Genomic DNA, 12,308 nt, shown 5'->3' with positions numbered 1-12,308 from the left:
GAGCCAGTTTGTGTCCAGATGTCCTGCCGTGTCCCGGGGCTCTGCATCCTTGAGGACGCCCAGGGATTCAGACGTGCTTGGTGGTTCCAGACGGACCGTGGAAGCATCTGTCCCTCCTGCCGGGATCCAGCCCACGTGACCCTCAGCGGCCCCGGGGGCCGCGTCCCTTCTGCCAGTTTCCGGCTGCCTTGTCTGCAGGAGGCCCTGGACAGCTATCCACCTCCGGGGGCCTGTTGAGAATCACTTGGTTTTTCAGTCCATCGAGCCTCACATCCAGGAGTGGCAGAGGCTTGCGGCCCTCACCGGGGTCCCTGTGACACCCACAGGTCCCTGTGCTTACCAGACCTCAAAGCCCATCCATTCTTGGGTCAAGTGGGCCCCCCGAAGTCCCCCTTTGTTATTTGTTCTGGAAACAGCCGTTGTTCACGCGCCCACAACGAGCTCTGAAATTGCTCCTGACACGGGTGCCCGCTGCGGGTGTAGACGGGGTGACGGTCCTACCCCACCTCCTGTAGGTGTGCGCTCTTGGGCGGGAGCCCCAACACCCGCCTCTTCTCTGGCAACTGGGGTCACCGCAGCGCCCCGTTGCTCAGGTCGGCACGAGGGAGGCCAGCCCACGAGGTGCGTCTCATTAGCAAGGATCCGATTCACAGCCTGGCGGGCCAAAGCCCAGTTTCGCGGTTTCTCTTCCCCTCGTGTGCTCACGAGAGGACACCGTGAGAGGGCAGGCTGACGGGCAAGCTGGGGGTCACAGTCCCAGGCCCACTGCTGGGAGGACCAGGGCCCTTCTGAGTGGCTGGGACACTTGGGGGTTTCATTTGTGTTTGCCTGTGGGTGTTCGTCCCCGCTGGTGTTTTAAGTCGCCATGCCGCCATCCAAGAGATTAGCTGAGCCAACCACCCTGGAGCGCTCGGCCGCCGTGGGCCCGGCGCTTCTGCGGGCAACGCGGAGAGTGCAGGTGCCCGGGCCGACGCAGGTCTCCAGCAAGGCAGGGGCGTGCCGGCACCCGGGCCCTGCCCCGTCCCTGGGCCCCCAGCCCGGAGCGCCCAGACAGGCAGCCCCTACTGCCCGTTGCCAAGTCTGGGTGGTAGCTCTTCAATCGTCTTATTTATTTAAATACGAAAGAACACTTCATTTCCTCCCAGGTAGTCTGGAAGAAGGTCCCCCGGGGAAACTGCAAGAAAGCGGCAGGCTTGGAGGCAGGGCGGCAGGATCGCTCTTCCAGGGAGTGACCTGGCGCCTGGCCGGATCCACAGGGAGGCGCGCACTGGTTTCAGAAAAGCCGGGAGTCCCCCTGGGAGTCCTCCACCGAGTGCCTCAGTCCGTGCCTCTTTCGGTAAGAGAGATGGGCAGTGGGTCCCAGACCCATGCTCCATGCTCAGAGGACGTCGACCGACAGTGGCCCCCCCTCCCCCCAGAAGACCAGTAACACGCCAGCTCTCCCAGGGCCCAGCTCCCTCGGCGGGGATGGGGAAGAGCCACCCTTGCCGGGGGCTCCCGGTCACAGCTCACTGCGGGATGCCTTGGCCACAATCACCAGCTTGGACAGCTCGGCCTTGAACGCCCCGGGCCGGTGGGACACTGCAAGAGAAGAAGCACTGGGGTGAGACGCTCCAGGCCCCGGGCCAGGCCCGGGCACCGTCCCCACAGTGGACCCGACACAGAAAGGCCCCCAGGCCTGAAGTCTACTGGGTGAGGGACACAGGGGAGGCTGTCCTGAGGGCAGCAGAAACGCCCCCCCCCCCCCCCCCCCCGGAAAGCTCAGCGTGGGAAGAGCCGAGGTCATCCTGTGAGAAGGGATGGTGGCCGAGCTGCATCACCTCCCGTTTGCACTGGCAACCCCACCTCCTTTGTCCTTGACCGCTACAGTCCCCCACCTCCAAGGACCTGCAGGTATGACAGGGCTCCTTCCAGACCCAAGGCCCCTCATGCCCCAAACCCCTGCCCACTGCACCCCCCTCCTCCATCCCTATGCCCGGTGACTCCCACAACCACAGGGGTCCTTCGCCTTATCTTTGCGGCCCCTCAGGACCCTCAGGGCTCCCCACCACATGGCCCCACTCCCGTGGCCATCGTCCTAACCGCTCGCCCTCCCCGGAGCCCCGGCTGCGGCGCTTCCCACCCCTCCTCCTGCCCAGCATCCGCCCCGCAGAGCCCAACACGGCTCAGGACACCAGGGGCTCCCTGACCTCAGAGGTAACCCCGCCTCCCCGTGACACACGGGGCAGGCAGCAACCTCGATGCCTCGCGGACACCTTCTGCGTGAAAAGCACAGGAACTCTTCCTCGTCACAGAGCCCGGCACGGCCAGGCTGTGTGGGTGTCACAGGACCCCGTGCTGTGGAGCGACCCCGAGTGTCCCCAAGGGCCACAGGGCTCCGAGCAGACTCGCGCGCTCTCCGTTCGCTAGCAGGGACTGGCCAAGCGTGGCTTCTACGTTTTAAACAACTTTAACAAGAACCAACAGGAAAATGGTATTTTCGGGATAGGCAGTTCACGCTTCCGTGTTCACACAATAAAGTTTTATTAGAACGCAGCCACGCCTACTCAGTGACCTGTGGCGCCTGACGGATCGCCTTTGCCCTCTCAGAGGCTGTCTGCCCCACGAAGCCGAAAAAAACTACTAGTGTTCGGGCAACAGTCCGCAGACGCTGGGCTATAAGCTGGGGCGCTGAGGGGTAGCCCCCCCTCCCTCCGATGGGGGCGCCCTGCCCCCCCATCTTCTCTGCCTGTGTACCTGGGGCCTGTCTGCACCAAACATCCCTTGTTTTTTTTTTTTATTTAAGTGTTTTTTAAAAACTTATTTATTTTGAGAAAGAGGGAGCAGGTGGGGGAGAGGCAAAGAGAGAGAGTATCCCCAGCAGACCCCTCGCTGTCCACGCAGAGCTCCACACGGGGCTCACACCCACCAAGCGGGAGATCATGCCCTGGGCCGGAACCGAGAGCCGCTCGCTTAACCGACTGCGCCCCCCCCAGGGCCCCCCAACAATCCATCCTTTCATACCTGCTGTTTTGGTCACTTCAAATTCCTCGTTTTTCAGGGGGACGTCGCTTTCTCTTTCAAACGCAGCTTTGGACTGAAAAAGAACCCGTGGAAGCTTTTCTAATCAGGAAAGAACACGATCCGGTCTGCTTCCCAGAGCAGCACAGGCTAAAGCCACCTGCTTTTACCAAAGGGGCGCCTGACGCTTTTCTAAGCACGAAACAAAATCCAGAGGAGCCGGTGGTTAATCCACTTAAGAGATTGTCAACCGGCTTAAAACGTCACGCCTTTGCTGCAGATCCTCGGAGGAAGGTTATTCCCTTCGTTTTTTTTCCTTCAGTTAACGTATGGAAGGGACACAAACACCGCAGCCTCTCGACTGTAATTTTTAAACGTCAGACTTGTGTCTCAAGTCAGCTAAACAAGAGTTTTAAAGGAAGACAGGACCCCAGAGAGCAATTCGATCAGCGGCGTGTCTGTTTGCCCCAGTTCTGCGATCAGGCCCTCAAGAGTGGGAAGGTATTTTGTCGGGGTGATCAAAGTCCATCAGGAGCCGACTTTAAGAAAAGGAGATTATCCTCAATGACCCCGGGTGGGCCTTCAGAGCAGGACCGAGGTCCCTGCAGAAGTCCCTACAGGGCCAGCCGCCTCCCCCCCCCCGCCCCCCTCGAGCCGGCCTGGCCTGCAGGCTTTGCAAGGGCCTTGCCAGTTCCTGGCAACAGATCTCTTCACGCCTGTCCCTCCTGGTTCCCCTTCTTGGACCAATAAAGCGGTTTTCCAACTGTTTCTGACCTCAATGCAGAAGGGGGGGACCAGGGGAGGGGCTCCGCAGTGTGGCCGGCCCCTGGTGGGGGCAGCGGGGCCCAGGAGCGTGGCAGAAGGGGCTGCCCGGGCCATGAACGACAGGTCACGGGAGCCGAGGCACGTGGGGCCCTCCCCCACCCCTGTGAGCCCACCGCCTGTGCTGCTGCCCTTGCCGTCCCTGCCCGAGTCCCCAGGGCTGAGCATCCAGGACTTTGAGAGTGGGCCCCTCCCCTCTGGCTTCCTGTTGGCCTGGGCAGCAGGGGGGCACTGGCCAGAGACTGGCAGGTGGTAGGACCGGGAGGCCAGGTGTCCTGCCCCGCCCACCGGGTCTCTAGGGGTCTCTGGGCCCAGTGCCATCTCCCTGACACGTCCGGGTCCGGAGTCTGCGAGGCGTCCCGTGTCCTCCCGGGTTACAGAATCTCCCCCTGGGGGCCTGAGGTCTGTCTCGCTTCACCCGCCTCCCCACCCCTGCCGGTGGTCTGAAAGGAGCAGTCTGCGATGGCACGAACCGCGGCAGCCACCCCCGCACGCGCGGCCTGTACTCACGTAGGCCATGCCGTACTCGATCTCCGCGCCCCGCACCTCCGCCTTGAACTGCGTGAAGTACAGGTAGGACTTGCCCTGGGGCCTGCGAAAGAGGGGCAGGCAAGAGGGTCCGCCTTTCCTCTTTGCTAGAACATTCGTCCGGCTCATTTACTGACAGGTCTGTTTCTCCTTTCTGGGCCCCAGCTGTTCTAGGATGGGAAACCTTACGTTCATTCACTGAATGCTTGGTCATCGAGGGCCAAAGGCATTTCCAGGCATTGTGCTGGGGACCAAGAAATGGCAACATCCCCGGCGGTGAGAAGTACAGGAGTTAACTAGGCAGGGGAGGGAGACAGCTGCCCTGGGCGGAGGGCAAAGGTCCCGGGGAGGGTGCAAATGGGGGCAGGTGAAGGACCACGAGGTCAGCACGGCCAGAGCAGCGAGGGGCTGAGAGGGGCCGGCAGCGCGTGCCGTGTGAAGAGCCCCCCTGGGGGCGCACCAGGAGGGCAGGTGGGGGGGGGGTCCAGGGGGCCTCCCAGATTCTCTAAGCCCTGGTGGCTGCCAGGGCCTGATCGGTCAGTGTCCGGAACCGGGAGGCCAGCCCAGGTAGGCGTGACCTCTTGCTGAGCGGGTGGCCTTGCGGCCAGCAGGTCCTTGGGCACCTAGAGGGCTGGTGCTCACACGCCCTGGTGCCGGGCGGTGATCTGCAGACAGACGGACGCCCCGGGGCCCCTTGCCCCGGGGACGCTTCTGAGGCCAGGGGGCTGCGGACGGGGTCTCCTCTCGGCAGGGCCTGCCTAGGACGCTGGGCTCCTGGCCCCTGGGGCCTCTGCCTGTTGCCAACAGGGGCCAGTGCAGGGCGTGGGGGAGAAGATCCCCCGACGCTGCTGGCAGGCACCTGCTGTCTGTAAGGCACCAGGCAGGGGACTGTGAGGTGGCGCCTATGAGCGAATTAAAACACCCCATGTCTTTTTACGGCTGTTGCTGCCACAACCCAAGTATCTCCTGTCTGTGGATCTGTCCCCCCGTGCTCACCCCAGCCCCCTGAGGGGGGCATCCCAGCCCGGACTTCCGTGTCTCCCCCAAAGGGCCTGCACTGTGCCAGACCCACAACCAGTGCTTGAGAAGTCGGTTCCAGGCCACAGGGCCCAGGGGAGCAGGGACATGATGCGACACAGCCCCAGCGCCCTACCCCCCACTGGGCTGAGCACCCCCGTTCCTGTCCCTTCTTGGGCTGTGGCTCGCTCGTGGCGCTCCGGGACTGCAAAGCCTGGGCGGGGGACTGAGGGTGATGATGGCGGGGAGCCCCACCCCTCCCCCGGGGCTGCTTTCCTCCCCCCTCCCCTCTTGGCCTCAGTGTCCATGAGTTTGCCTGGGGCGCCCTCCCCGCCCCACCGACCCCCCGCACAGTGGCAAACCCCCCTCTCCGATCTGTACCTGTGTGACGTCTGCCCCCAGCCTGTGCGCCCTCTGGGGTGTCGGACCCTGTCTTCCCAGCACCCCAGGCGAGCACCCACAGCAGACTCAGCGAGGCGCCACCCCGGGACCCCTGACTTACCTCCAGATGGTGCAGGTAAAGTGCTGGTGGTCTTTGCTGGTCCCCAGACTCATCTGCCACTTCTGGGGAGAGAAAGACACAGGTCGGTCCCGGGCCCGCGGCCTCACTGCTCACGGAACACTCTGTGGGTTTCAGGTTCAGCTCTGGTTCTGCAAAGTGAGCGAACCTTCCCTGGGCCAGCCGGCTGGAGCCTGGCTCAGGGGCGGTGAGGCCGTGACGGTGGGGACGTGCCCTCACACGTTCGTCCAAACCCACAGGAGCGGGACCAAGCGTGAACCCCCGTGTCCGCTACGGGCCGGGACTCACAATGACGCGGCAGGGCGGGTTCGGCGACTCTAACAGATGTCCCCTCTGGTGGCGGCCGTCATTGACGGGGGAGGCCGTGCACGGGGGACCCGGGGGGGGGGGGGGGGTATCAAAATCTGTGCCTTCTGCCCACTTTGGCTGTGAATCTCAAACTTCCCTGAAAAATAAAGCCTATCAAGAAAAATAAACAGTAAAATAAAAGGCAACACAGTATATTCATGCTCGTTGAATGACTGTAACGTCCTCAGCACAAACGCCAAGACTGTGATACTCATGGTGACACGGAGGATGTGGGTGGGGCCTGGACAATGGAAGGCACCAGAAAGCTTTTTTATGTGTTTTTCTTTTTCAATGACGTGGAGGTGTTAGCTTTCTAGAAATCCAATTAAAGGGGCGCCTGGGTGGCTCAGTCGGTTAAGCGTCCGACTTCGGCTCAGGTCTCGATCTCGAGGTTCGTGAGTTCGAGCCCCGCTGTCAGCACAGAGCCTGCTGCCTCCTTCGGATTCTGTGTCTCCCTCTCTCTCTGCCCCTCTTCTGTCTCTCAAAAATAAATAAACGCTAAAAAAAATTTTTTTTAAATCAAAAACGTTGTGATTCCCAAATACACCGCTAACAGTTTCTTCTAGTTTTCACGGCCTCTGAAAACCCGGTGAACGGAAACAGACAACCACGGCCGGTTCTGGGCTGCCTGCGGCATCTGTGTATTTTGCTAGTAAAATGCGAGTTTGCAGTCCCCTCCCGGGACTAATAATATACACCGAGTACTGGCATTCCTGATTTAACGTTAGAGCGTCTTCATTAAGGAGAGCAAGGCCGTGTTTAGGTTAATTATAATGGGAGTAAATGGTCATCTAGATGCCGCTTGCCTGCAGCATGGAGGTGGGGACCTATTATTCTGGTGGGACGGCTGCAGGCCATACCCGCAGACTCAGATTTTTTTTCCTCCCTGTTTAAAATTAGCACCTGTCCAGGGGCGCCCGGGTGGCTCGGTCGGTGGCGTGCCTGACTCTTGATTTAGGTTCAGGTCCAGATCCCAGGGTTGTGGGATTGAGCCCCACACTGGGTTCTGCACTGAACATGCAGCCTGCTTAAGATTCTCCCTCTCTCCCTCTCTCTCTCTTCCTCTCCCACTGTGCCCTTCCCCTGATCATGCCCTCACTCTTCTCAAATTAATTAAAAACTGAAAAAAATTTTTAAAAGCACCTGTCCATGGCCCCAAGGCCTCTGAGCACCTGGAAATGGTTTTATGCTGTGAGACAGAGGTTTGCCACGGCTCTGAAAAGGTTCTTGAAAATGAGGCAAACATTTAAACATGGTTTGAAAAAATGAACGCCAACCCAGTTTAAAACCAAGAGCTTCTAAGCAGCAGGGTCAACTGTGAGTGACCTTGTGGTTACGTGAACTTGACTGTGGTCTCGTGGCTGGCACGGTGGGCAGCTGGTAAGGCTCCAGCTCTGGCATCAGACGCTCGTGAGTGTTCTGGGAAGGCCTGAGCCCCTGGGACCTTGTCTGTGCAGCTAGGGGAACCGGGCACAGAAGTGGCTGGGTGTGACAGAGGACGCCTAAGTGGCAGCTGTTAGCAGTTTTTATTAGGACACACACGACAGAGGGGACATGACAGAGCCCAACGCCTCCGGTTGTGTGTCCCCCACCCCATCAAGGTACAGACCAGTCCTGTCTCCCCGAATCCCCCGGCCCCTTCCCTCTGCACTTAACCCCTCCCCGCGAAATCCTGGTAACTGCGGACCTCATCTCCCATCTCAGAGCTGGGCCTTTACAAAACCGTCCTCCGAGAGGAACCAGGCAGTAGGCAGGTCTTGTGTATGTTTCCCCTCAGCAGGCGGCCCCGGACGCTCACCCACGCTGCTGCGGGCGACCACAGGTCACTTGTTCAATAGCTTCGTTGGGTAATATTTACGTACTGGACCTTTCACTTTTCTAAAGCAAACAAGTCTGTGTTTTCTAGCACGTTCCCAGGTGTGCATCCCATCACCACGACCTAGTTCCGGAACATTCCGCCTCCCCGGAAAAGAACCCCATCTCCCTCGGCAGTCACCCCTCCCCCACGCGCGCGCGCGCACACACACACACACACACACACACACACACACACCCCGTCTCCCCAGTCTCTGGCAGCTGGAACTCATTTCTTTGTCGGTGGATGAGCCTGTTCTGGACATTTCACATAAGTCGAATCATATACTCTGGGGCCTCTCGTGTCTGGTTCCTTCCCTGGGCGTCGTGTGTTCAGGGTCCCTCACGGGGCAGCGGGTGTGGGCGCCTCCTCGCTGCTGTCCGTGGCCAAGTGATGTTGCCCTGCGTGCGTGGTGGACACACTGCGTGTATCCACTCACCTACCGACGGACACTGGGGCTGTTTCCCTCGTTGGCCACTGTCAATCCCGCTGCTGTGACAGTCGTGCACGTTACCAGTGGGCAGACCCCTAGCAGCGGAAGTGCCAGGTTACAGGGCAAGTGTACATTTGACTTGGTAAGAAATGGCCACTCTGCATCCCCACCAGCCACGGCCAAGCGCTCCAGCTGCCGGGCCTCCTGGCGGGCACTGAGAGATTAGGAGTCACCCTGGATCTAATGTCACCCGACAGCACCGGCCTCCCAGGCGACCCCCTGCAGAACGAACCACTGGCTGTTCCCCCTCAGACGCCTCGGGTCCGAGCTGCTGGAGAGCGGGGCACTGGGAGCCGGCTAGGAATCAGGGTTTCTTCTCTTCTCTCTGCTGGTGACGCTTCTGCAGAGAGGCCGCGACGGCCCCCCGGACTGCCGTTCCAGCTGCTCCGAGGGCCACCTCTGCTGTGCTGCCCTGTATGTCGCTAGGTAGAACCCACAGAACGTCTCAAACCATCCCTGCACATCCGCTGAGAATCCGGCCAGCCGTTCGCTGGTGAGGGGGGGGAGCCCATGGGTCCTGGGCACCAGCCACGTTCAGCAGCCACCGAGCGCCCCGTCGGGCTCCCACAGCGCCACCCGCCCCGGCAGCCGGCTACCTGTGATCTCGGTCACAGTTCCAGACGGGTGCTCCTGGAACAAGTCCGCACCACAGCACACCTGCTTTTCTTAGGTGGTTTCCTCCGGGATGAGCCCCCTCCTCCAAGATGAACGAAAGCAGCCCAGTGCTGGAATTCCAGTTTGTGACGCAACGGCTGCTCCAAGACAAGGCTCCAGCCTACAGTCACCCCAGCCGGCACCACTGAACTTGGCTCTCCCTCCCCCAATGCTGTAGCTCTGAGAGTTTCATCGGTGGCGTGTGTGTGTGTGCGCGCGCGCTCTTTTCCAAGTTGCTGGTGTTTCCTGCACAGAGTAGTTAGGGGTGTATGCCCTGGGGACCTCGGTCACTTCTCCCAGCTGGGGGATCCCGGGCCTCTGTGTCCTCGTGTGTGAAACTAGGTCATGGCAGAACAGTATGGCCTCCTGGGGCCGTGGAGAGGAAGAAATGAGACGTGTTGGGACACAATGCCACAGACTGTTCTGGAAGGAGAGCAGGCTTTCCCCAAAGTCTGGTTGATTGGGAGCAAAGCACAATCAGGGATACAGGGAGATGCTGTTTACTGATTTTTACAGGGACGACGAATTCTTCCCTTCTTCTTCTAATTCTAACGATCTTGAGAAAGTCTGTTTGCGCCTCTTCCCGAACCCTTGAAGCTCTCCCTCCTGAATAAACCAGTACCTTATTCTCGGAGTTCTTCTTTGTACTGGTGCGTGCGTTCCTGGCTGTTTTGTAGTCTGTGGCCGCGGGCATTATTTCCCGGGGCTGCCGTAACGAAGTATCACAAACCTCCTCCCTTACAGCCGCTACGCTGTATTCCCTCCCGGTTCTGGAGGCCAGAAGTCCAAACCAAGGTGTCACCGCCAGGCTGCCACGGAAGGCAAACAAAATACCCCTGACAGAGGCTCCCGGGAACAGAGCCGCACCTCACGTGCCTCTTCGCATCCAGACTTTTGTTCACTGTGTGGAATTATAGGGGGAACCTGCCGTCGTTAGTGAACTGGAGGATGCTCTTTCATGGGTGACGCAAGAACAGTTCAAAGGCTCTAGGGAAGGATCCTTCCTGCCTCTTCTGGTTTCTGGTGGCTCCAGGTGTCCCATGGCTTGTGGCCGCGTCCCTCCATCTCTGCCTCTGTCTTTACTTGGCCTTTTCCTCTGAGTGTCTTCTCCTCTTCTATCAAATCTCCCCGGAGTATCTCTTGTAAGAGTTATTGTCATTGGATTCAGGGTCCACTGGGATAACCCAGCACGATCTCCTCGTTGCACAATCCTTAACTCACGCCTGCAGATATATTTTTTTTTCTTCTAAATAAGGTTAGGGGCGCCTGGGTGGCTCACTTGGTTAAGCGTCCGACTTTGGCTCAGGTCATGATCTCACCGTTCGTGGGTTCGTGCCCCACGTCGGGCTGGGTGCTGACGGCTCGGAGCCTGGAGCCTGCTTCGGATCCTGTGCCTCCCTCTCCCTCCGCCCCTCCCCTGCTCACATTCTGTCTCTGTCCATCTTTCCAAAGTAAAATACACGTTAAAAAAACAAACGAAAATAAATACGTAAATAAGGTTAAAGCCACAGGTTCCAGGGATTAGGAAGCGAACGTGGCTTCTGGGGGAGCACCGTTCAACTCACCACCCTTGTGTGACCGCAAGTTTAGCAGCTTCACTGCACTGCCCACTAAGCAGCTCTCGGTCCCCGACACAAGCTGGGTATGGTGGGCCCTACTCAGCGTCTCCCAAGACCGGACGCAAGGTGTCAGCGAAAGGCACTCCCATCTGAGGCTTGGACTCCCCTTCGAACTCTTCCCAACGTGCTTGGGGCAGAGCTCAGTTCCTGCGGCTGGAAGACTGAAGCCCGGCCGCCAGCCAGGAGCTGCCCTCCGCTCCCAGAGGCCATCTGCGCTCCCCCCCCACAGCCAGCAAGGGTGAATCACATCCTTCTTATGTTTCGAATCTTATTTCCTCTTCGGCCGCCAGAGAAAACAGCCACCACGAAATGGGGACCTCAGTCGTACGTGGCGAGGAACTGGGTTCTGCCGACAACTCGAAGGAGCCTGGAGATGAGAGCTGGCCGGCTGCCGCCTTGATTTTGGCTTTATGAAGCGCCCGGCCGCGCTGACCACAGCTTCTAACCTTCAGAACCGGGAGACAGTAAATGGGGGTTGTTTTAAGCTGCTAAATTTATCATGATTTGTCATGCATCACGGAAGGCAAACAAAATACCCCTGACAGAGGCTCCCGGGAACAGAGCCGCACCTCACGTACCTCTTCGCATCCAGACTTTTGTTCACTGTGTGGAATTATAGGGGGAAACCTGCCATCGTTAGTGAACTGGAGGATGCTCTTTCATTGGTGACGCAAGAACAGTTCCACAAGTGTGAGTTAATGTGGGTGTGACCCACCTCTACTGTTCCCTGCAGAGCATTTCTCCATGACAACGGATACCGCCATACAAAACTACGTGGAATTTGGAACAACTCACCTCGTTGGTCCCTCCTTGAGAAGCATAGGTGAACGTGCATGTATATTTGTCCTGGAGACAAATTGAAGATGGAAAAAAGTTTGTTAGGAAGTGCTTACGGTGGATGTCCTTCCGAGGTCCAAAATCCAGAGGCTCTGGCTTTTGGGGCACGTGGGTGGCTGTCGGTTGAGCGTCCTACTTTAGCTTGGGTCATGATCTCACAGTTTGTGAGTTCGAGCCCCGCGTCGGGCTTGCTCCTGCCAGAGCATAGCCCGTTGTGGATCCCCTGTCCTCCTCTCTCTCTCTCTCTCTCTCTCTCTCTCTCTGCCCCTCCCCCCCAACTCATGCTCTCTCAAAAGTAAATAAACATTTAAAAAATACTAATTACTAACAAAATAATGCTAATAAATAAAATTAAAAAAATAAATAACATCCGGCTTTTGAACACCTGCACTAAGGACAGGAGACAGAGCCCGATTCTTGGCTGATGTGCCTGGAGGCCAGCCCCACAGGGCCTCCCAGTGTCTACAGACCTAGAACTCCCCTGCCTGTCTCCCTGCTAGTGAGCTCCTAAGTCAGGACAAACAGCCCACGTGGCTTCTGGGGGATGGAGAACAGGAAGGGGGAAGTCCCCCACCCTCCAAGCACCCACCCATCTGGGGACTCTGGAAGCAGGGG

The 12,308-nt window shown here is 58.9% G+C and overlaps 1 protein-coding gene and 1 long non-coding RNA gene across 2 annotated transcripts in view; one reads left to right on the top strand and one right to left on the bottom strand.

The window, feature by feature from the left end:
• Nucleotides 1-1,088: 1,088 nt before the first annotated feature.
• The window catches only part of MYDGF (myeloid derived growth factor), a 12,175-nt gene continuing 955 nt past the window's right edge, over nt 1,089-12,308 (bottom strand). Inside the window, exons 2-6 of the mRNA XM_086699422.1 lie at nt 11,652-11,702; nt 5,870-5,931; nt 4,333-4,414; nt 3,004-3,076; nt 1,089-1,581 (exon numbers count right to left, since the gene is read on the bottom strand). Coding sequence (XP_086555548.1) covers nt 1,502-1,581; nt 3,004-3,076; nt 4,333-4,414; nt 5,870-5,931; nt 11,652-11,702 — 348 coding nt within the window. The 3' untranslated portion in view covers nt 1,089-1,501. The remainder of the gene's footprint in view (nt 1,582-3,003; nt 3,077-4,332; nt 4,415-5,869; nt 5,932-11,651; nt 11,703-12,308) is intronic.
• LOC147583857 (uncharacterized) lies at nt 4,410-6,363 on the top strand. Its single transcript, XR_015248576.1, has 2 exons — nt 4,410-4,917; nt 5,770-6,363. It is a non-coding gene; the product is annotated as an uncharacterized LOC147583857 (long non-coding RNA).

Source organism: Puma concolor, chromosome A2, assembly GCF_028749965.1.
Source record: "Puma concolor isolate L17-30 chromosome A2, mPumCon1.1.hap2, whole genome shotgun sequence".
NCBI lineage: Eukaryota > Metazoa > Chordata > Mammalia > Carnivora > Felidae > Puma > Puma concolor.
Note: the sequence above shows the minus strand (reverse complement) of the source record. Positions and strands in the feature narration are given on the sequence as shown.